Source organism: Oncorhynchus masou, chromosome 28 (genome assembly GCF_036934945.1).
Source record: "Oncorhynchus masou masou isolate Uvic2021 chromosome 28, UVic_Omas_1.1, whole genome shotgun sequence".
Lineage (NCBI taxonomy): Eukaryota > Metazoa > Chordata > Actinopteri > Salmoniformes > Salmonidae > Oncorhynchus > Oncorhynchus masou.
In genome coordinates, this window is record NC_088239.1 from 21419063 (window position 1) to 21444227 (window position 25165).

The 25165-nt window shown below is 45.0% G+C and overlaps 1 protein-coding gene across 1 annotated transcript in view; it reads right to left on the minus strand.

Moving 5' to 3' along the window:
* The window catches only part of LOC135517354 (potassium voltage-gated channel subfamily H member 2-like), a 286040-nt gene that overhangs the window by 9795 nt on the left and 251080 nt on the right, over nucleotides 1-25165 (minus strand). Inside the window, exons 5-7 of the mRNA XM_064941574.1 lie at nucleotides 9854-10276; nucleotides 8474-8864; nucleotides 3737-3936 (exon numbers count right to left, since the gene is read on the minus strand). Of these exons, the coding sequence (XP_064797646.1) occupies nucleotides 3737-3936; nucleotides 8474-8864; nucleotides 9854-10276 (1014 nt within the window). The remainder of the gene's footprint in view (nucleotides 1-3736; nucleotides 3937-8473; nucleotides 8865-9853; nucleotides 10277-25165) is intronic.

The window sequence follows — 25165 nt, forward strand, 5'->3', positions numbered from 1 at the left end:
TACTGACCTCGCCTTCTGGATGATAGCGGGGTGAACAGGCAGTGGCTCGGGTGGTTGATGTCCTTGATGATCTTTATGGCCTTCCTGTAACATCGGGTGGTGTAGGTGTCCTGGAGGGCAGGTAGTTTGCCCCCGGTGATGCGTTGTGCAGACCTCACTACCCTCTGGAGAGCCTTACGGTTGAGGGCGGAGCAGTTGCCGTACCAGGCGGTGATACAGCCCGCCAGGATGCTCTCGATTGTGCATCTGTAGAAGTTTGTGAGTGCTTTTGGTGACAAGCCGAATTTCTTCAGCCTCCTGAGGTTGAAGAGGCGCTGCTGCGCCTTCTTCACGATGCTGTCTGTGTGAGTGGACCAATTCAGTTTGTCTGTGATGTGTATGCCGAGGAACTAAAAACTTGCTACTCTCTCCACTACTGTTCCATCGATGTGGATAGGGGGTGTTCCCTCTGCTGTTTCCTGAAGTCCACAATCATCTCCTTAGTTTTGTTGACGTTGAGTGTGAGGTTATTTTCCTGACACCACACTCCGAGGGCCCTCACCTCCTCCCTGTAGGCCGTCTCGTCATTGTTGGTAATCAAGCCAACCACTGTTGTGTCGTCCGCAAACTTGATGATTGAGTTGGAGGCGTGCGTGGCCACGCAGTCGTGGGTGAACAGGGAGTACAGGAGAGGGCTCAGAACGCACCCTTGTGGGGCCCCAGTGTTGAGGATCAGCGGGGAGGAGATGTTGTTACCTACCCTCACCACCTGGGGGCGGCCCGTCAGGAAGTCCAGTACCCAGTTGCACAGGGCGGGGTCGAGACCCAGGGTCTCGAGCTTGATGACGAGCTTGGAGGGTACTATGGTGTTGAATGCCGAGCTGTAGTCGATGAACAGCATTCTCACATAGGTATTCCTCTTGTCCAGATGGGTTAGGGCAGTGTGCAGTGTGGTTGAGATTGCATCGTCTGTGGACCTATTTGAGCGGTAAGCAAATTGGAGTGGGTCTAGGGTGTCAGGTAGGGTGGAGGTGATATGGTCCTTGACTAGTCTCTCAAAGCACTTCATGATGACGGAAGTGAGTGCTACGGGGCGGTAATCGTTTAGCTCAGTTACCTTAGCTTTCTTGGGAACAGGAACAATGGTGGCCCTCTTGAAGCATGTGGGAACAGCAGACTGGTATAGGGATTGATTGAATATGTCCGTAAACACACCAGCCAGCTGGTCTGCGCATGCTCTGAGGGCGCGGCTGGGGATGCCGTCTGGGCCTGCAGCCTTGCGAGGGTTAACACGTTTAAATGTTTTACTCACCTCGGCTCAGTGAAGGAGAGACCGCATTTTTCCGTTGCAGGCAGTGTCAGTGGCACTGTATTGTCCTCAAAGCGGGCAAAAAGTTATTTAGTCTGCCTGGGAGCAAGACATCCTGGTCCGTGACTGGGCTGGATTTCTTCCTGTAGTCCGTGATTGACTGTAGACCCTGCCACATGCCTCTTGTGTCTGAGCCGTTGAATTGGGATTCTACTTTGTCTCTGTACTGACGCTTAGCTTGTTTGATAGCCTTACGGAGGGAATAGCTGCATTGTTTGTATTCAGTCATGTTACCAGACACCTTGCCCTGATTGAAAGCAGTGGTTCGCGCTTTCAGTTTCACGCGAATGCTGCCATCAATCCAAGGTTTCTGGTTAGGGAATGTTTCAATCGTTGCTATGGGAACGTCATCTTCAACGCACGTTCTAATGAACTCGCACACCGAATCAGCGTATTCGTCAATGTTGTTATTTGACGCAATACGAAACATGTCCCAGTCCACGTGATGGAAGCAGTCTTGGAGTGTGTAGTCAGTTTGGTCGTACCAGCGTTGGACAAACCTCAGCGTGGGAGCTTCTTTTTTTAAGCTTTTGTCTGTAGGCAGGTATCAGCAAAATGGAGTCGTGGTCAGCTTTTCCGAAAGGGGGGCGGGGCAGGGCCTTATATGCGTCGCGGAAGTTAGAGTAACAGTGATCCAAGGTTTTTCCGCCCCTGGTTGCGCAATCGATATGCTGATAAAATTTAGGGAGTCTTGTTTTCAGATTAGCCTTAAAATCCCCAGCAACAATGAATGCAGCCTCCGGATAAATGGTTTCCAGTTTGCAAAGAGTTAAATAAAGTTCGTTCAGAGCCATCGATGTGTCTGCTTGGGGGGGGATATATACGGCTGTGATTATAATCGAAGAGAATTCTCTTGGTAAATAATGCGGTCTACATTTGATTGTGAGGAATTCTAAATCAGGTGAACAGAAGCATTTGAGTTCCTGTATGTTTCTTTCATCGCACCATGCCTCGTTAGCCATAATGCCTTAATGCCACCCCTCTTCTTAACAGAAAGGTGTTTGTTTCTGTCGGCGCGATGCGTGGAGAAACCCGTTGGCTGCACCGCTTCGGATAGCGTCTCTCCAGTGAGCCATGTTTCCGTGAAGCACAGAACGTTACAGTCTCTGATGTCCCTCTGGAATGCTACCCTTGCTTGGATTTCATCAACCTTGTTGTCAAGAGACTGGACATTGGCAAGAAGAATGCTAGGAAGTGGGGCACGATGTGCCCGTCTCCGTAGTCTGACCAGAAGACCGCCACGTTTCCCTCTTTTTCGGAGTCGTTTTTTGGGTCGCTGCATGCGATCCATTCCGTTGTCCTGTTTGTAAGGCAGAACACAGGATCCGCGTCGCGAAAAACATATTCTTGGTCGTACTGATGGTGAGTTGACGCTGATCTTATATACAGTAGTTCTTCTCGGCTATATGTAATGAAACCTAAGATGACCTGGGGTACTAATGTAAGAAATAACACGTAAAAAAAACAAAAAACTGCATAGTTTCCTAGGAACGCGAAGTGAGGCGGCCATCTCTGTCGGCGCCGGAAGTATGTTGGAGAGAGTGTAGGCTCAGTCCTAGGGAGAGAGAGGAGTTGATTGGAGGATATATGCACAGACAACCCTAATCAACATAAATCAACTTCAGCTTTCAGGCCAGACCTCTCTTAGTTCAATGAGTCTTTAAAAGACTGTGCAGAAAACATACCGTGTGTGTGTATGAATCATAGCATTCATGTACAGAATGTCAGGAATGGCAACCTTGCCATTAAAGTCAAGTTTTAAAGTTAATTTCCTGCATTTTGCCATGGGGAGGAAAGAAGATTTAGCAATTTTATAACTCATTTCATGCTATTCTTCTAATTTTTCCAGGGGGCGGAGAGACAAATGTGCAGTTTTACAGCAAATTTCATGCAATTCTACACATTTAGCCAAAGGGTGGAGTCAAATGTTTGCAGCTTTTAATATGATAACAGATGATCAACAGGCCCCACCCCGGTCGGTAATTGGACCATGCTTACTACAAGTTTAGATAGCTGGCCGCCAGACTAACTTGCCAATATAAAACATTTTAGCTGACATGGACTAATTGACTGATTGCTGATGCACAACCACACTTTTGTGTGTGTGTGTGCGTGTGTGAGTGTGTGTGTGTGTGTGTGTGTGTGTGTGTGTGTGTGTGTGTCTGTCTGTCTTTTGTGTGTGTGTGTGTGTGTGCGCGTGTGTCTGTCTGTCTTTTGTGTGTGTGTGTGTGTGTGTGCGCGTGTGTGTGTGCGCGTGTGTGTGTGTGTGTGTGTGTGTGTGTGTGTGTGTGTGTGTGTGTGCGTGTGTGCGTGTGTGTGTGTGTGTGTGTTGTGTGTGTGTGTGTGTGTGTGTGTGCGTGTGCGTGTGTGTGTATTTATATTACTCACAGCATTCATGTCGATGCCGTTAGTGTAGGACCAGGCGTGTTGGAAGTACTCCTCCAGCCGCTGCCTCAGTGGGTTTGGGATCTGGTGGAACCGGATGAACTCTCGGACCCGCAGCATCTGGGTGTGGTACCTCGCTGTACCCGAGTACAACCTCTGGATGATGGCCGACACGTTCCCAAAGATGCTGGCGTACATCAGAGCTGTAGGTTTGAGAGGAGAGAAGAGAGTTAGGATTTTGTGAATAGAATACTACTGCTGTCTACGACACCTTGGGCACTGTGAGTTGAGAAACGATCAACGTTATGGTATCTCAGATGTGTGTGTGTGTGTGTGTATTTATGTGTGCATGCATGTGTGTGACTGTATGTGCCATGGCCCTTCATGTCTAGGACTGTGGCGGTCGCAAAATTTCATCAGCCGGTGATTGTCAATCAAATAAGTGTGGGTCTCATGGTAATTGGACTGTTAATTAACATAAACACATTTAGCATGTCCTGGCTTCCACTCAAGCTACTAATGCTGACACATAGGAAACATCTACAAGTCTAATAAATCCATGGCATATAGCCTATACCTTCACAATAAATCTATGATTTATTTTAGAAAGAAACATGATATGAAGAACAGAATAGCATACTCTTGAGTTGTCCTTATGTTAGGTCCTGATCTGGTTATGCCAAATGTGTAACGGCTCTCGTCGGTGGAAGGAAGAGTGGACCAAAGCGCAGCGTGGAAAGTGTTCAAGATATTTATTTTCAAGAAACACTCAAACAAAAATAACAAATCCAAAAAAACGAAAGCGAACAATTCCGTCAGGCACAGACACTAAACAGACAATAACACCCCACAAAACCCAAACGGAAAATCACAACTTATATATGATCCCCAATCAGAGACAACGATAGACAGCTGCCTCTGATTGGGAACCACACGGCCAAAAACAACAAAGGAATAGAAAACATAGATTTCCCACCAGAGTCACACCCTGACCTTACCAAACATAGAGAATAAATAAGGACCTCTAAGGTCACCGGGACCTCCGGACCGTAGATCCTTGCTGCAAGCTCTTGACTGGGACCGTCGCTGGAGGCTCCGGACTGGGGACCGTCGCTGGAAGCTCCGGACTGGGGACCGTCACTGGAGGCTCCGGACTGGGGACCGTTGCTGGAGGCTCCGGACTGGGGACCGTCGCTGGAGGCTCCGGACTGGCGACCGTCGCTGGAGGCTCCGGACTGGGGACCGTCACTGGAGGCTCCGGACTGGAGACCGTCGATGGAGGCTCCGGACTGGGGACCGTCGCTGGAGGCTCCGGACTTGGGACCGTCACTGGAGGCTTCGTACGTGGAGCCGGAACAGGTCTCACCGGACTGAGGAAACATACTGGAATCCTGGTGTGGGGAGCTGCCACAACATGTCCTGGCTGGATACCCACTTTAGCTCGGTGAGTGTGGAGAGCTGGCACAGGATGCACTGGGCTAAGAAGGCGCACTGGAGGCATAGTGCATATAGCCGGCGCAGGATATACTGGGCCGTGGTGGCGCACTGGAGGTCTGGTGCATAGAGCTGGCACAATGGCCCTAGTTGAATACCCCATGTAGCACGGCACATGTGGGGAGCAGGCACAGGCCGCACTGGGTTGTGCTGGCGAACTAGGGATACCGTGCATAGAGCTGGCGCAGGATATCCTGGGCCAAAGAGACGCACCGGAGACCAGGAGTGCTGAGCCGGCACAATCCGTCCTGGCTGAATGCCCACTCTAGCACGGCAACTGCGGGGAGCTTGCACAGAGCGCACCGGGCTGTGGATGCGCACTGAAGCCACGGTGCGCAGAACCGGAAAACGTGGCATTTGAACCGTGACCAACTCCACATTGTATTTACAGGGAGTTGGTTCTCGTTCACCCCTTAGTTCCGCTCGCTTCGCTTGCCAACCCGTGTGCCACCCCCCAAAAATGTGTTGGGGCTGCCTCTCGTGCTTCCGTTGTTGAGCTAACTCTTTGTATAGTCGCCGTTCCGCTCTCGTTGCCTGCATCTGCTCCCTTGGACGGCAATACTCCGTGGCCATGTCCAGGGTCCATCCCCCTCCAGGATTTCCTCCCATGTCCAGTCCTCCTGGCCACGCTGCTTGGTCCTTTTTTGGTGGGGTGTTCTGTAACGGCTCTCGTCGGTGGAAGGAAGAGTGGACCAAAGCGCAGCGTGGAAAGTGTTCATATTTATTTTCAAGAAACACTCAAACAAAAATAACAAATCCAAAAACACGAAAGCAAACAGTTCCATCAAGCACAAACACTAAACAGAAAATAACACCCCACCAAACCCAAATGGAAAAATCACAACTTATATATGATCCCCAATCAGAGACAACGATAGACAGCTGCCTCTGATTGGGAACCACACTCGGCAAAACAACAAAGAAATAGAAAACATAGATACCAGAGTCACACCTTTACCTAACCAAACATAGAGAATAAATGAGGATCTCTAAGGTCAGGGAGTGACAAAATGGTTGTGGGCTACACAAGATTGGCTTAGAATTCCGTGGCATTATTTTATTGTTTGAACAAAGTTGAATAAAATAGAAAGGATATTTTCTCTCAATGATATGAGGAAGTGTGCGCATGCGGCTATTCTGTGTTGAGCGGTTAACAAATAAATATATATTCCTATATGCTTAATTTAGAGTTGTTCTACAAATGTTGGACTATACTGTATGTTTAGATTTTTAACACATTGTAAGGCTGCATGATGCGACTCTAATGATGATTTGAAAAAAGTCGCTTGAATGGCTTGAGCTCTGCTTTGTTTTTTATGCAGGCTGTACACACTACATCAGTCTCTCATTCACAATTTGACAAGCACTTTCGCTGTGTCATCCCCTTTGTGTGGCCGTAATGCATCCTAAATAAATCCATGCATTTTGTAGCCAGTGGCCGTTGTGCCCTTCTCCTTGAGTGCTGCACGCTCCATCACGTGATCGGGTCTTTCTCACAGGCTACAAGTGAAGACAGACACATCGGGGACACATCTGTGCGTGTCCTTATCCAATTCCAAGGTGCATATTGAAGATATTGGAAGAACTGTCCACATTTACTTTTCGACAGCCAACAAGATGAGTAGACCTAACGAAGACTTAAAGCACTATCCTATGGCAATATGCTATCCCCCATAGTACAAAAGTCGATTCTGTGGGAGAAATAAATATTCTAAACATAGTCTGGGACAGTTGTGGGATGTGATAGATCCCAAATGAATACAGCCACTAGCATTAAAAAATACTTTTTTTTACACAATATGGCTGACGCAACAGATCAGAACGTTTAGACTAAAATGTTGATAAACTATAAGGCTATTTCTTCAAATTATAAGCACAGCAATGTGCACATGGTAGTAGGCTATAAGCGCAAATGTTCCATTAGCAGAAAACACCATTATCAAAAGTGACCACAAATGCAATTATGCATGTAATGCTTTTATTATAAAGGTACATTTTTATGGTAACAAAAGTATCTTCCCGCTAACTTGAAACTCACGCGTTGCTTATGTATGCTAGTTAGGCTCTACACCCCTTGTAAAGCAGATTAATGTGCTTAATTTGAAGAAGTTATTTGGCCACTAGTTGTGATACAAACCTATTCAAACATTTAGGCCTATGGGCAAGGCTACATGAGGTGTGCGACTATGATTTGAAAAAGTCACAAAAAAAGGCATTGTTTTTCATGCCGGGCAACATTCACAAGTGATAAGATATAACTTACAAGTGACCCAAAATGGATTAAATATTTTCTTGTTCATCATTAATCTACACACAATACCCCATAATGACAAAGCAAAAACATATTTATTTTTTTGCCAAGAGTGTACAAAGCTGTCATCAAGGCAAAGGGTGGCTACTTTGAAGAATGTCAATAATAAAATATATTTGGATTTGTTTAACACTTTTTTGGTTACTACATGATTCCATGTGTGTTATTTCATAGTTTTGACGCCTTCGCTATTATTCTACAAAATAGTATAAAGAAAGAAAGAACCTGAAATGAGAAGGTGTGTCTAAACCTTTAATGGTACTGCATATGGATGGCTGAAACATCAAGGTGTGAGTGATGAACAATCATCTCCATATGTGTGTTAACTCTGTAAAGAAATCTGGTCATTATCGTTATAGCTTTCTTCCTGCTCCACATGATGTGTGTCTGCAGGCAAACACGATGAGGGAAATTGTTTCATGGAGAGGAAGATATTTTGATAAGTGTATTTATATTAAAATGATATTAGCTGATGTCTTACTAGGGAATATTTAGCTAATATATTAAGACATGAAATGATAAATGGCTTGATTAAATCCAGTTTCATTAGACAAAATACTTAATTGCATATTTTACCAGAAAACATTTTGACCTTGTGTTAACACTGTCAGACTCGCGACTGCATAATAATTATCATCATCCACTTAATATTGTAACGTGACAGAATCATCTCTGCACTCCCAACGCTGCAGAACTGAGCGGGATTTGCTTGGTGGGGCAGAAATGTAAAACAGTCCTTCTTTATGGGCCACATCCACATGATCCTTTTTAGACATAAACCCGTAATCTTGACCCTAACACTAAACCTGTTTCTATCCCAAATGTTCATTCAAAGTGTTAGCAGCTACCAAGATAGCAAACACTGCAACAAAACAAGGAACAATTACATTACTAACCAATCAAATCACAGTAACCCCCCCCCCCCTCGTACTTACATCCGATAAGCATGACACAGATGGAAAAGATCTTCTCAGAGTTGGTGTTGGGGGAGACGTTGCCAAAGCCCACGCTGGTCAAACTGGAGAAGGTGAAGTAGAGTGCCGTCACGTACTTGTCCTTTATGGAAGGGCCCGAGCCATGCACCGTCTCGTTGTAGTGTTTCCCCAAAGACTCGCCCAGCGTGTGGAGCCAGCCAATGCTGCCATTGCGCTCCACGCTGCCGATGGCGTACCAGATGCACGCCAGCCAGTGGGCGATAAGGGCGAATGTACACATGAGCAGGAAGAGGACGGCGGCGCCATACTCCGAGTAGCGGTCCAGCTTCCTCGCCACGCGCACCAGCCTCAAGAGGCGGGCTGTCTTCAGCAGGCCTATCAGAGTAGTCGTCTGGCAGGAGAGGAGAAATGGTTTGTTTAGTGTCCGATCTTACCTTGTCAGGGCCCGTGTTGCAGGCTTTTGCTCCAGCCAAGCTTTAACACAGCTGATTCATCTCATCTATGTCTTAATTGAAGGTTGTTATTAGTTGACTGGTTGAATCAGGTGTGTGACTGCTTGACTGGAACAAAAGTCAAAAGTCTGGGCCTTCTGCAGATAAGGTTGGCCACCCCTGATTTAGGAAGTCAGTTCAAAGTTTTAAAGCTTTATTGTCCATTTAGGATAAACAACCTTACTGAAATGTGCAGAATGTGCAAATCATCCTCTGCCCCAGACTTGTAACCAATCACAATCCCTCAGCAGCAGTTAAATTCTCTCTATTATATACTGTGCTGTTAGTGGGTTCAGTTCAGTTCCCACAAATCACACTTGTCTTAAGGAGCCCCCACCGTGTCAATACACCAAATAAATAAGGACTTGATTACTTCCCTACGTGGCAGAAAGCCTAGTTTCTCACTTTGCAAGACATTTTAGTCCTCTTCTGGGGAAAACGTCCACTTCCTTGGCTCACTGGCCACTTCAGGTTCAATTAATTAAACATTGGCAAGAAGGTTGAAAGTACAGCCTTTCACAGTTGTTTTTCTACTCCACAGCCTTCGAGGGGATATCCCTTACTTTTAGTTAATTGTAGGTCCATAAATTGATGGAGTCAAAGGGAGATTTGACCTTGGAGGTCCCAAAAGCTCAATGCAAATAGTTTTCATTGGTCCTTATAGATTTTCTATAGAGTACTATACAGGACCCTTCAATACGGAATCAAACCTTTCAATTCAAGACTCAACCACAGTTCTTTAGGCATCGAGTCAGAAGTACAATGTAGGCCTTAAGTAGGTCATCATAACATCTGACAATCCTCATAACCCAATATGCATTCCAACACACAGTAGTCCTCACAAAACTCCTTTACCCACAATGCCTTTCCCCTCCTCCCACTTCCTCACCTCCTCTCCGCTGCGGTAGATGAGCAGGTCGAAGGGAATGGCTGCCACCATGTCGATGAGGAACCAGCCCTTGAAGTAATGGACCGCTATCCTCAGTGGAGCGCTGACCACCTCGTCGTTAGTATTGACATACGTCGTCCTGAAGTTAATGACGATGTCCACGATGAACATGATGTCCACGATTAGGTCGACCACGTTGAGCGGCGAGCACGAGTAGCCACAGTTCACCATAGCCGCCTCCTCGTGGTCATTGAGGAGGAAGGCGGCGGAGTAGGGGGTCAAGATAGCTGTGTAGATGACCAGCAGCAAGATGAGCCAGTCCCACACTGCCTTGAAGGGGCTGTAGTGGAGGACGGTCCACTTGTGGATGCGAGGGGCCTGGAGCTTGTACTCTGGCAGGACGTCAGCACCCAGCGACAGCACCTGGTGGGAGAGAGGGGGGAGGGGTAAGACTTTCTGATCAAGAAGTTGGGTCAATATGATAGAAAGAAAGAACGAAAGAAAGAAAGAAAATAACGAAAAGAAAAAAAGGAAAGAAAGAAGGAAAGAAAAGAAAGAAGTGACCAGGGAAGGACAATATGAATGTTTCCCCAAAACCTCACAATATCGCCTCATAACGCATCTGTGACCCTGTATAAGGTAGCATGGAATAGACAGGAGTCCCTTGGACCGCATGTGCTTTATTCTTTTGGAGGGGAAACAACAACGTTTCACAATTAGAGCAATGTTCAGTGTCCAGTGAGGCTGAAGGAAGCTGTTGTGATAGGAAGGGCTCTCCTAAAGTAATCCCTGAAGCAGAACGGAACAAACAAACGCTCAAACCCGCGCACATGAACACTCACACACATGCACATTAACAGTCAAATTCATAGCCAGAGCATGCAGTTCCAGTGGATTGGATTTGTTTCAGTAATATATTCCAACTCCAGTCAGCAGCAATGAAAAATGAAACTAATCACAACTAGAGAGTTATTTGTCCTGGTCTCCCAGAATTAAACAGTAGTGAATCACGCAGCCAGGATGGTGTGTTGAACTGATTAGTAATAATGGAACACAGACATATAACTCAGTACATCTCCCACTCACGACCCAACATCTAACAGGCAGACACTGTCTCAATAACACTGCTAGGCTATATCATAACAAGGGCATGATGCTGTGAATAGAATCATACCTTTTCTGTTACACTTGTTATATACTATGTCACGTAACATCTTAGCTACTATGTAGGTATAGTGCATTCAGCTGAAACAGGGCAGTAAAATGAAGCTTTATCAAACACTATCCGAATCCAAAATCCAAAGGTAAACCATTTTTAAGGGAGCCAACTGTAGCCGAGAGCTTTACTGCTTCTTGTCTGCACTGGTGGGTCTGACCTCCCATTTCCCAGGTTAAGTAGAACAGTCTCCCTGCCTTGAACACACACATCCCTGGGAGAGGACAGATTGACAGGCGTTCTCTAACCATCTGTACAAGCATATTGCAACAGAATACACTTGTAGCTAGCTGAAAACACACAAGCAGCCTTGACAGTGTCTCATGTCACTCGCCCAGAGGCTCTCACACACACACGCACACACAAATCACATTTTAAACTGGCTATACAAACGACATTTTAAACCGGCTACACAAATCACATTTTAAACTGGCTATACAAATCAGATTTTAAACCGGCAACACAAATCACATTTTAAACCGGCTATACAAATCAGGTTGTAATATTAGCCCGGGTATCAATGCAAATATGAAGAATTGCCCAATTTCGAAACCCACTTGATTATCTTGCTTCATTGAAAGGGGATAAAAAGAAGTAGAAAATGAATGCAGAGAATATTTGTGGTTATTCCTGAAATATAGAGCAGGCTGGCTTCCAGAGACAACACAGTGAGACTTTTGGGCCCTTGCTACGTTCAATCTAAGACAAAAAGTCCTATGACTAAGTTCTTAGGGTTGTGGGGCGGGACTATGAGTAGCTTCTGTGAATGCCACAGCCAATTGGGTTTGTTGACTGTAAGGTCTGTGTCACGAGTCACCACTGACATAGAGTGACAGGCAGTGTGTGAGGGTATGGGAGGAGAACTTTCTAGACGCTGTAAGTGACTGAGCTCTCCAGGGCTTAGCAACAGGCTAATAAAAAGGCAGAAATTAATATTAGATTTGGTCAGAGAGAGAGACCTTTTCTCTCTCTGGGTGTAGCAGTGTGACGAGGCCTGAGGAGAACAGAGAGAGCTGGGTAAACAGGGGATGTGTGAGCTCCAGTCCACCCGAATAGAATGGCTGAGGTAACAGGTGCAGCTGTCCGACGGCTGCTGCCCTCTCTCTTTACCCCACCCTTCCCCTTTCCTTCTTCCTCTCCCTCCACACCCCAAATACTCAGTGGAATCTGTGATCTTACTAATCCAGTACAGCTGATGGCTCTTATGGCAAGCCGTTCCCATTCTTGTTGTTGTCATTGTCGTAGAAGTACCCAGCAGAGCATGGCCCTATCACCATAACATCAGAACTAGAGATGGGGAACCCTCTTGCTAATGTGGTGCAGTATCAGCACTTTGACTATGTATGGACCATCATACAAAATACTAAGGACACATTGGTTAGTTACAGTCCTTTATTTAACTGACATTGTTTCTTTGGGATTTGTTGAAAAATCTCCACCGTGTACCAGTTAATACCCAGGAAGATATGAATTGTGTTGAGGGCTTTGACGTATCTGAGAAAGACATAACACATGATTACCTTTGTAGATACATCACCTGCAGAAGCCTGTAAAAATACAGTGTGATCTCATTCCACAATAACAACATTTTGTATCTGCTATCTGTATCACACCATGTTGTCTTGCCCTCAGGTTGATTCAGTGTGGCACCTGTACCCAGAATGCTCCTCTCACTGAGACAGGGGCGATATGTCCAGCTGAGCGTGTCAGACAGACAGACAGGCGGGCTGGGGTCGTTCAGGGGGAGGCTCTGATTCCCTGGCAGATCGCCTTTGGGGGTCCATGGGCATGTACGGCACGTACCTAACACATTCACTGAACACTGTTTGGTGCTCAGCCAAACAGTGTTCAGTGAATGTGTTAGGAAGACAGGTGCCGTACTAGACTGCAGGTAGTGCATCATGCAGAGGTGTGTGTGTGTGTGTGTGTGTGTGTGTGTGTGTGTGTGTGTGTGTGTGTGTGTGTGTGTGTGTGTGTGTGTGTGAGGCCTATAATTCACAGTGTGTTGGCCCTTCTCTATGGAGCTGAGTCATGTCAGGTCAAATGTTTCTGAGCTTGACAGGCACTAGGGGTTTCCATCATGCCTCCCACTGACTAATACAAAGGCAGATGGTATTGTTGATGTCATGGGTACAGTGAAACACACGTCAAAGCGACTTTATGCAACTTTGCTTGTAGCAAATGTCCATCATTTCTGGGGGTGGAGGCAGACATTGGAAGTCTTACTCAAAAGGACAACCACATCACTAGCCTGGGTGCCAGTTTACCACATGACTAGCCTGGGTGCCAGTTTACCACATGACTAGCCTGGGTGCCAGTCTACCACATGACTAGCCTGGGTGCCAGTTTACCACATGACTAGCCTGGGTGCCAGTGTACCACATGACTAGCTTGGGTGCCAATCTACCACATCACTAGCCTGGATGCCAGTCTACCACATGACTAGCCTGGGTGCCAGTCTACCACATCACTATCCTGGGTGCCAGTCTACCACATCACTAGCCTGGGTGCCAGTTTACCACATGACTAGCCTGGGTGCCAGTTTACCACATGACTAGCCTGGGTGCCAATCTACCACATCACTAGCCTGGGTGCCAGTCTACCACATGACTAGCCTGGGTGCCAGTCTACCACATGACTAGCCTGGGTGCCAGTTTACCACATGACTAGCCTGGGTGCCAGTTTACCACATGACTAGCCTGGGTGCCAGTTTACCACATGACTAGCCTGGGTGCCAGTCTACCACATGACTAGACTGGGTGCCAGCCTGCTTCTGCACTCTTGCCAACTCCTTATGGAATTGATATGTCATGTTTAGCATGTTTTGACAATTGAGTAGACAAAAGCACAAACGGATCTGGGACCAGGCTACCACGTGAGGTAAAAACCAGGTAGCCCCGACAAGAGAGTGATAAGATACAGTACCCTTTAGAATCAACGGTTCATCTACATTAGTTTGGCCATATTAACTCTAACGCACATCTTCCTGGTGATCTTCATAAGCATATTAGAGGTTTGGGGCTAAAGTAAGCATGGCTGCTTCAGTGAGCCTTCAAGTTAAATTGAAAAATTGGGAAGACTTTTAGCTGTAGGCTGATTAGTGAGAGCATTTGGTCTATATATAAAACAGCAAAAAAAAAAAACAGTATATACTGCAGGGTCATGAAGAGAGGTCAGACGGAAGCAATGAAATCATCCGCTCTTAGCCTTGGTAAGTCAATGACTCAGTGAGGCATGAGGTTGAACAAGGGTGAGAAACTGGGGTGAGGCTGAATAGGGGCGAGGAGTATGGGTGAGTATGGGTGAGTATGGGTGAGTATGGGTGAGTATGGGTGAGATGGGTGGAGAGCTGGAGTGTGGTATAGAGGGTGATGTACAGGGGTGAGGAGCAGGGGTGGAGAGAAGGGATAGAGAGCAGGGGTGGAGAGAAGGCGTAGAGAGCAGGGGTGGAGAGAAGGCGTAGAGAGCAGGGGTGGAGAAAAGGGGTAGAGAGCAGGGGTGGAGAGAAGGGGTAGAGAGCAGGGGTGGAGAGAAGGGGTAGAGAGCAGGGGTGGAGAGAAGGGGTAGAGAGCAGGGGTGGAGAGAAGGGGTAGAGAGCAGGGGTGGAGAGAAGGTGTAGAGAGCAGGGGTGGAGAGAAGGGGTAGAGAGCAGGGGTGGAGAGAAGGGGTAGAGAGCAGGGGTGGAGAGAAGGGGTAGAGAGCAGGGGTGGAGAGAAGGCGTAGAGAGCAGGGGTGGAGAGAAGGCGTAGAGAGCAGGGGTGGAGAAAAGGGGTAGAGAGCAGGGGTGGAGAGAAGGGGTAGAGAGCAGGGGGTGGAGAGAAGGGGTAGAGAGCAGGGGTGGAGAGAAGGGGTAGAGAGCAGGGGTGGAGAGAAAGGGGTAGAGAGCAGGGGTGGAGAGAAGGTGTAGAGAGCAGGGGTGGAGAGAAGGGGTAGAGAGCAGGGGTGGAGAGAAGGGGTAGAGAGCAGGGGTGGAGAGAAGGGGTAGAGAGCAGGGGTGGAGAGAAGGTGTAGAGAGCAGGGGTGGAGAGAAGGGGTAGAGAGCAGGGGTGGAGAGAAGGGGTAGAGAGCAAGGGTGGAGAGAAGGGGTAGAGAGCAGGGGTGGAGAGAAGGGATAGAGAGCAGGGGTGGAGAGAAGGGGTAGAGAGCAGGGGTGGAGAGAAGGTGTAGAGAGCAGGGGTGGAGAGAATGGGTAGAGAGCAGGGGTGGAGAGAAGGTGTAGAGAGCAGGGGTGGAGAGAAGGGGTAGAGAGCAGGGGTGGAGAGAAGGGGTAGAGAGCAGGGGTGGAGAGAAGGTGTAGAGAGCAGGGGTGGAGAGAAGGGGTAGAGAGCAGGGGTGGAGAGAAGGGGTAGAGAGCAAGGGTGGAGAGAAGGGGTAGAGAGCAGGGGTGGAGAGAAGGGATAGAGAGCAGGGGTGGAGAGAAGGGGTGGAGAGAAGGGGTAGAGAGCAGGGGTAGAGAGCAGGGGTGGAGAGAAGGGGTGGAGAGAAGGGGTAGAGAGCAGGGGTAGAGAGCAGGGGTAGAGAGCAGGCATGAGGTATAGGGGGTGAGGAGAAGGGTGGAGAGCTATTAGCTCCCAGAGTAAGATTTAAACAGTGAGAGTTAAAGTGAGTCCCAAAGTGGTGAGTAGTGTTTGTGTGTAGTGTGTATCCTGCACGGTGCAAATACATTGTATCTGTATACAGGGAAGAATAGAAGCAGGTGAGGTAGCTGCAGGAGGCAAAACAGTGATTTTATCAACAGTTGCACCTCCAACTGAAGTGATGAGTAATGAATTGTACATTACTGTCTATATTTAGCCTGTTAGAAAAACATAATCACTACGACGTGTCTGTCAGACGTACGCATGACGGCACACACACATACAGTTCAGTGCCGCACCCTTCTCCAGTGAGCCTCCCCTCCCAAAGGACTTATTGGGTTATTTTTAGTGATGTGTGTGAAACCAAACAGCTTTCTCATAAAACATGTCTACATTTCACAGATATCACAAAAGCTACATTTGAGGCCAACAACCAGGGTTTTAGTGCTGCAGGGGCGCGCCGCTCCTTCATCTTTTTCAATTTGAGAATACACGGAGCTGGTAAAACTATTTCCGGAAAATGTATTCTGATAAATAAATAAATCATATTTAAATTACCACCAATATTCCATGAAAAACGGTGGAATGACAAACCAAATAAATGTAGCAGCTTAGAGGTAGGTAGATAGTGGTTTCTTCTTCTCTCTGGCGGCGGTGAGAATGATGTATGTAGGCTATGTGTGTGCCCTGCAGAGACCTGTCGGAGGCTTACCACTTTGACCAATCAGAACAATAGATCACCATGCGTTTGCCTTGATGTTCATAACACTCCACGGACCCCCTCTCTACTTTTGCGCGTTGGAACCTAGAAGGATATGTGACCACACGGTTACGGCGACACTGTTCTTCCCGAGGACACCCAAACCAGCGGCCACCACGAAGCCCAAGGAGCCTGACCCTCGCTGGAAGTTGCTATAGCCCTGATTGGGATATTTAGCTTATATTCGCTTTTGGTTGAGACCCAGGGCCCGTTCTAGCTTGATATGTCAGGGTATGTGATTTGGGCCAAGTTGGAGGTAAAAATGCATTTAGGTTATAGTTTATTGAGATGCATGAATACACCACAACAAAAGCTCTACAGCTGCACACAGAGAGCATCCTGATGGGTTGCATCACTGCCTGGTATGCTGCTAGGCCTCCGACCACAAGGCACTACAGAGGGTAGTGCGTACGGCCCAGTACATCACTGGGGCCAAGCTTCCTGCCATCCAGGACCTCTATACCAGGTGGTGTCAGAGGAAGGCCCAAAACATTGCCTAAGACTCCAGCCACCCTAGTCATAGAATGTTCCCTCTGCTACCGCAGGGCAAGCGGTACCGAAGGTCCAAGTCTAGGCCCAAAAGTTTTCTTAACAGCTTCTACCCCCAAGCCATAAGACTGCTGAACAGCTAATCAAATGGCTACCCGGAATATTTGCATTGACCCCCCCCCCCCCTATTTTTCATGCTGCTGCTACTCTCTGTTTATTATCTATGCATAGTCACTTTACCCCTACCTACATGTACATACCTACTGTACCTCAATAACCTCAACTAACAGTACCCCCGCACATTAACCGTTACCCCTGTATATAGTCTTGTTATTGTTATTTTATTGTTACTCTTTAATTTTTGTTTATTTAGTAAATATTTTCTCACGAGAGAAATAAAATTGGATTTTGTTTTTTAAAATTCTATGGCTGTTTTAAAACACAGTTTGTGCAATTTTACGTAGTAATGATCTATGTTCTCTACTTGGACAATTGATTATATAGCATGTTTAATCTATGTCAATAAATTCTATGAATTGATACTTCAACTCTCTGTTGAATCTTTTCTCTAGTAGGGTATATTTTAACCATGTGTTCAAGCTAATCAAATGTATTTATGATACAGTGTGTAAGCTACACAATCCTCGCAATCAGTGCAATGATATTAAGAGACATGTAGCCTATTTGTATATACATTAGGCCTACAAATAGCTATATATCACATAATCATAGGCTTATCAGGCTATACTGCAAATGATTGTTGTTTGTTCCTGACCGAGCCGAATGGTAGAGCTATCTTTCAGGTGTCCTTCAGCACCACCAGCTGGTTCCACTTCTTTAGCATCAAATCAAATCAAATCACATTTTATTTGTCACATACACATGGTTAGCAGATGCTAATGCGAGTGTAGCGAAATGCTTGTGCAGTGTGTGATCCTGGCGGTTTGCTTTCAGAAACACGAAGGGTGCTCCAATTGTTTAAAATAACACTCATCAACATGTCGCCTACGTCTAAAATTCCTATTCATCCCTTATTATTATTATTATTACAAATGGCATATGATCCCAGTGATGCACGTTTAGTAAAGCTAGATTAAAGCTGAATGAATGTCTTGCAAGATCACATAACGATGAATTAGTATTTGACATAATAGAACTGAATAGAATAGCATAGCATAATAGACCTGTAACGTTGTTACATCAAAAACACCAGAAATACATGATTTCTAGTCAGATTTTAGAATGGTTAGCTGAAGCTGAATAGTCACTCTTCTGTCTCATATGCAATGACTAAACAGATCCGCTAGTCAGGATATATACTTTGATTGAAATACAAGAAAGGCTAATAGCTTAACAGCATCTGCTGTAATTCACTCACCAAACAGTCATTCAAGAAGATCTACATGCATATTCTATTCTCATTAAACTGATTGAGATCAAATGATTGGCATGCAGATGCATTCTCGCCAGTAAAACGTGAAGAATTGTCATTCACAATTGACAGTGATGGCCTATTTTTAAATTAGGTATGCCTAACTTGGTTATTGATGGTATTAAAAATAGAAAATGTTCTTGAGACAATATGTGTCGGCATAGGCAGACGTTGCAATTGGAGGATGCCTTTTATGCATATTATATATACTGATATTCAATAGGATACATCTGTCGCTATTAAATTTGATTGAGGAAATGATGACCTCATTTACAACAACAAAGAATAACTCCCCCACCTATAAAATAGCACTAAGCCACTGACAACAACACTTTGAAACATAACTTTGTTGCAATGTATCTGCAGTTGTCAGTAGCTATGATAAAAGACAGGCAGGAAAGGATTTCAGATACTGTCTACAACAAACCATGTGAAAAGTTCAAAGTACTCAAGTGTCTCTTTCAGACATCCTTGGATTAAAGCAACCCTAAAATATGAAACAGTTTCCTCCTAATAGCTCTGATATTGAGACATAAAATCGATGACCGGATCAAGCCTTGAGGTACGGAACAACTAATGCTATTACAGAATTGCTGAAAGGAATTCAAGGTCAAAATATTGATGGAACATGTCAACTTGAATTAAGGTGATGTCCAAGAAAAGGGTCAAAAGGGACAGAGCAGAGACGTGTCGATAAAAAAGACTGTCCATAAATGAAGGCATCGACAACTTCTTAGAGCTAAAAGAAAAAGTCCTCTTCCTTGCGATGAAACAAAACAGGCCCAGAGTCGGACATCTTGGCAAACCCAGCTACTTCATGCTGTCAGGGCTCAATATGAAATATAGATTTCACATGTTTTTTTCTCTTACCTCATGGTGTGAGCGCTGGCTAGTGGTTGTAAAGCAGGGGGCCGTTGTGTATGCATGCTTTGCACATGTGTGTGTATGTATGTTTTTTGCATGTGTGAACGTGTACAGTATGTGTGTGTGTCTGTGTCTGTGTGTGTGCAACATCACAAGGCTTAGGGGCTCATAACACCACATCCCCTCGATCTAAAAGCCAAACATATTGTAACATTAAACATAGCAGGAAGGGCCTTCTCACCCAGGACAATGTTCCCCTGGTCAAACAACTCTGCCGTCATCTTCCTAGCTCCCGCATGGCGTTCACTACTTCCATGGCTCTGGCTCCTTTCTCTGCTCTCAGTGGCTGGCCGTCTGGCCATGGAAAGGGCTAGCAGGACCAGCAGGCAGAGCAAGGTGGAACCCTTCATATATGTACTGTAACTTCTGAGGACCCCTTGAATTGTAGTGTAGCCGATGAATATGGTTTCATGGTGGCACTCATTTAATGCTGTCCCGGGGACTGCGGGTTATGAGTCAGCCTGCGCATCACTACTAGCCCCAACTCCCTAGCCACTCCTAGATACCTAGCACAGGCGGCTGGTGGCACATTAATTGGGGAGGATGGCTCATAATAACGGCTGGAAACCATGTTTGATACTCTTCCATTGATTCCGTTCCAACCATTACTATGAGTCCGTCCCCCCCCAATTAATGTGCCACCAGCCGCCTGTGCTAGGTATCTAGGAGTGGCTAGGGAGTTGGGGCTAGTAGTGATGCGCAGGCTGACTCATAACCCACAGTCCCTGGGGTTATATTTAGGGTCATTAAATATTGTGTGGATGAAGGGCAGGTGGGTTGAATAAAGAGAAAACAATACCTTAAAAAATCCATAAATGTATCATTCTTGTGTAATTTATATCTATAGGCTACATTGAGGTTGTTCTTTCCTTATTTTAGGCTATCTGGCAGATTTAGGGCCTAACTGTACGCGTTCCTAATAGCCTACATGCCAATCGCCAAATGCTTTTGGGAACAGGCAATACAAATTTATGTTGATCCACGGAGGCAAAAGGGACAATTCCGGAGTTTAATTCAATAAGAGAAAAGCTGTGAAATAGAGAGTTGAAAATCAAGATAAGGGAGGGCCAGAACAGTCATGTTCGTGAAAGATTTGGTGAAGTAGTAAAAGAGGGTGATAGAAGTGTTATGTGTGATGATTGTGAAACACAAATTCGACAGTCACAAGAACGGTACTTCAAATAGCCCTATGGAACGTCAAGGGAACTGTAGCCTACTGTTCAGAGGGGGTGCTGTTGTATCGGCTTCCATGCTACGTGTTATTGTGCACTTGTTTTACGGGTCTCGTGTATTATTTAGAGGTTTACACCTCGCTCTTTTGTTTGGGTGGAGAAAATAAAAAACCCTATTACGTATTCCTGCGCTTGTCTCCTATATTTATACAGCGAGACATAGACACCCAAAAGTACTCGTTACATTTTAAATGCTTAGCAGGACAGGACAATTGTATAATTCACACACTTATCAATAGAACATCCATACTGCCTCTGATCTGGTAGACTCACTAAACACAAATGCTTTGTTTGTAAATTATATCTGAGTGTTGAAGTGTGCCCCTGGCTATCTGTATTTTTTTTAAATGAATTTGAAATGATTTATAGTTTACTTTTTGTACTTAAGTATATTTAAAACCAAGGGGAATGAGTCAGAGGTCTGCCAGAGAGCCACGAGCTGTCCACACGCGTTCACGTGAGAGTTAGCTTGAGTTCCAATGCATTTCTGAAGACAAAGGAATTCTCCGGTTGGAAAATGATTGAAGATTTATGTTAAAAACATCCTAAAGATTGATTCTATACATTGTTTGTACGTGTTTCTATGGACTGTAACGGAACTTTTTGACTTTTCGTCTGCTCATAGTGATCGCGCGTCATGAATTTGGATTACTGGGCTAAACCCGCGAGCAAAAAGGAGGTATTTGGACATAAATGATGGACATTATCGAACAAAACAAACATTTATTGTGGAACTGGGATTCGTGGGAGTGCATTCTGATGAAGATCATCAAAGGTAAGTTAATATTTATAATGCTATTTATGAATTCTGTTGACTACACAAAATGGCGGATATCTGTTTGAGTTGTTTTGGTCTCTGAGTGCCGTACTCAGGTTATAGCATGGTGTGCTTTTTCTGTAAAGTTTAAAAAAAATCTGACACAGCGGTTGCATTAAGGAGAAGTGTAGCAATAATTCTGTGCATAATAGTTGTATCGTTTATCAATGTTTATTATGAGTATTTCTGTAAATTGATGTGGCTCTCTGCAAAATCACTGGATGTTTTGGAACTACTGAAGGTAATGCGACAATGTAAAATGAGATTTTTGGATATAAATATGAACTTTATCAAACAAAACATACATGTATTGTGGAACATGAAGTCCTATGAGTGTCATCTGATGAAGATCATCAAAGGTTAATGATTAATTTATCTCTATTTCTGATTTTTGTGACTCCTCTCTTTGGCTGTAAAAATGGCGTTTTTCTGTGACTTGGCTCTGACCTAACATAATTGTTTAGTTTGCTTTCGATGTAAAGCCTTTTTGAAATCGAACACTGTGGTGGGATTAACAAGAAGTGTATCTTTAAAATGGTGTAAAATACTTGTATGTTTGAGGAATTTTAATTATGGGATTTCTGAAAGCGCCCTGCACTTTCACTGGCTGTTGTCATATCGATCCCGTTAGCGTGATCTCAGCCCAAATTGAAAGGTATTTTTTCTTTTACTCAACAACAATTGGGTACTTTTCCCACCACTGGGGCGATCTTTATCAGCATCATAAAAGCTGATAAAAACATGTTGGGTGTCACGCCTGTAGTGGCCAATCGATTCAAACATGACACGACCAAGAACTTTGAATTCAATGATAGACTTTTAATACACCCATATCATAAGTCGGAGAGCCCCGCGGGACCCACGGGACCCACAACCTCCAGAGCTCTCCCTCTCCCTTTTATCTCCATGCATACATCTTTAGTTCATCCCCCAATGCAAATACAGTTACATCCAATCCGTGCGTCTTGTTTGTTCAGACCAGTAACGCCCACATCTGCTTTCGGCAGATTACAAGACCCTTGCTGTTCCTAAAACTAATATACGTCCCTCTAACCTATGACCTATGCTTTGACCCTGTAATTAGCTCCATGTGTTCTTTTGTATGTGTGTCTTTATCTCGGATCCGCAGACTGTGTGTTTCCTCTAGTTTTTGGTGTGTCCAGCCGTCTTGGCGCCTACATGTCTCCTTCTCTTCATGTGGTCAGTTTAGTGTTCAACTATTCTATACATCTATGGCCTCCTCTGGTCACCTCTCCTATACAATGGACAATGTATTTTACCAGAATGGCAAATACACTCTATAAGTGTATCTCTTTCTTGTGTTACTATATTTATGCTCCTCCATATATGTCTATCTCCCAAACGCCCTGGTCGAAATATATTATATTTATCTTCATTTATTTGGTCAGGCCAGGGTGTGACATGGGTTATTGTGGTGTGTTTTCGTCTTGGGGTTTTTTGTGGGGCGTATAGTATAGTCTATGGCTGCCTGAGGCGGTTCTCAATCAGAGTCAGGTGATTATCGTTGTCTCTGATTGGGAACCATATTCTTTGAGTGTTTTCGTGGGTGATTGTTCCTGTCTCTGTGTCTTCACCAGATAGGACTGTTTAGGTTTTCACGTTCCGTTTGTTGTTTTTGTATTGTATTGTTTTTTCGTTCTTCATTAAACATGTCTCATAAATACCACGCTGCATTCTGGTCCGCTCCTCCTTCAACAGAAGAAAGCCGTTACATTGGGTTGTTTTCACAGCTTTCCATTTCCTTACAACCGGTCAAACTGATGTAATTTGGACATTTTGCACAGAATTTATTTACCGTTTTTTTAAAGTTATTGCATTTTTATCCCCGGTCCTTAAACATCTCTTTGTTCCACGAAAGAATTAGAGATGACAAAGAACTTACCAATGTCAATTAGAATTAATGAATCAATCGATTTATGAAATAATTCTGGTGAGCAAAGGTTAATTTAATCTTCTAGGGCAACATATAATGACAGAAGAGAAGCTGCATATACTGTAGGCAATCTAATTCTAGACAAGTTGACTAACAAATAGCCTACCAAAATGTCAGACATTAGCCTTCCAAAATGTCGGAAATAAGCAGAAACATTTAAATCAGGCAAAATAAATTGTTCCTGTGTCCCTGACTATAGCCTATAATGCATTTTCTACATTAGTGGGTTAGGGCCAGGTGCGGGCCTCAGATTTTCACTTTATCACATATAGTCGAGCAGTTGCGGATGGGTTAATAGCAATTACGGGAGGTTGTGGGTGAACAAACAGCTGACCCGCGCACCACTAGGAGCTAGGGGTGGATTTGGCATTCAGTGCGTCTGTCAATGGAGACTACAAGGTCAGGAAGTTAGAAGCAACAGAGAATTGATGCGGTACAGGCAGTGTAATGTCACCTCTGAGGTCACTTCCTATCGGCACGGCTCTGTACTTTTACCACCCTCTGATTCCGTCTCTCAGGAAGAGAATGTGAAGATTACAAGGAGCGCAACAGCAGGATTCGGATACCTAAAATGCCAGTCCATCTATTTAAGTGTTGATTTGAAGTAGCGTTTTGGGCCAATTCCATTTCTCACATTTTAATTAATTTGGCAAGGTACCTCAGGTAGATGCTAAAACATGGCGTCAAAACAATCCCAATCAGAACAGACAAAGAAGAGATTTGCCAAAGCCTCGAGAGAATAGTGGAGAGCTTTTGGTCTGGTGAATGCTGTATTTATAGTCCTTTATTGATTAGTTTACTTTCGTCTCAATTGGCGCGAGTAGAGTGTGGAGACATAGAAGTGATTTCTGGCCAGTCCACAGCCAGAAAATACCCTGGGAGAGTGGCCACAGACTTTGCTTACTGTCTTCTACTGTGATGGCATCCTCAACATTAGAGAACTGTTCGTCCTCAACTTTCGATCCAGCTTCTCACTTCCTTGTTGCATCGTCAATATCATTTTCTTGCCGAATAGAGATGCCAGACCTTGATAACTATATGGGAACTTGCATTTTAAGGCCAAAGCAAGAACAAGAAAATCCCTGATGCACAAACCCTCATTGCAACCCCAATGAAGTGATCAAACAGCCTCTCTCCTTTGAGCTTCACTGCTTTGTTTTTAATTAGCAATCAAAGTGATAGCTAATTAAATTAGCCTCTGAGTGTAGTGAGTGGACACCCTTTGGCTGCGTCCATTTATGTGTGTGTGTACGTCTCTCTCTCTCTCTCTCTCTGTGTGTGTTTGTGTGCATGTGTGTGTGTTTGCACTGGGTGATGGGAGATATGCCCTGGGCCTATATCCACAAAGCATTTCAGACTATGAGTGCTGATCTAAAATCAGTTTTTCCTTTACGATCCTAATGAATACGATTATATGGACAGATGTGGGGGGTTGGAGGACAATGTGCAGGACACCCATGCAGCTGGGATGTGACAGGTCTCTACACACATACTTACAGGCTGTGTGAGTGTGAGTGTGGCACAGGTTTACATTAACTGTGCACATTAAAAAGACATTAGCTTTGCCTGGTCTGTCTTGCAGTGAAGAATGTGGATGAGAAATAACAGTAGTCAGCAAAAAAAAATGAGTATAAATCAGCAACCAGCATGGGCCAATTTACCGCTGTGGTACGTCACACAGTAAGGTCACCATGATGATAGATGGACTGCCATCTCTGTGTACGGTTATAGGAATGGCCTCCTCTTCCCTCAAGTTCTGGGTCACGTGGACACTACCAGACTCAACACACACAAACAAGTCCTGTCACAAAAATCATGTCATGTGAGTGTGTCAAACCAAGTATAGAAGGCTACCAAAGGAAATCTAAATCTAGATGCATACTAACAAATCTCACTGTTAGAAAAAGCCAA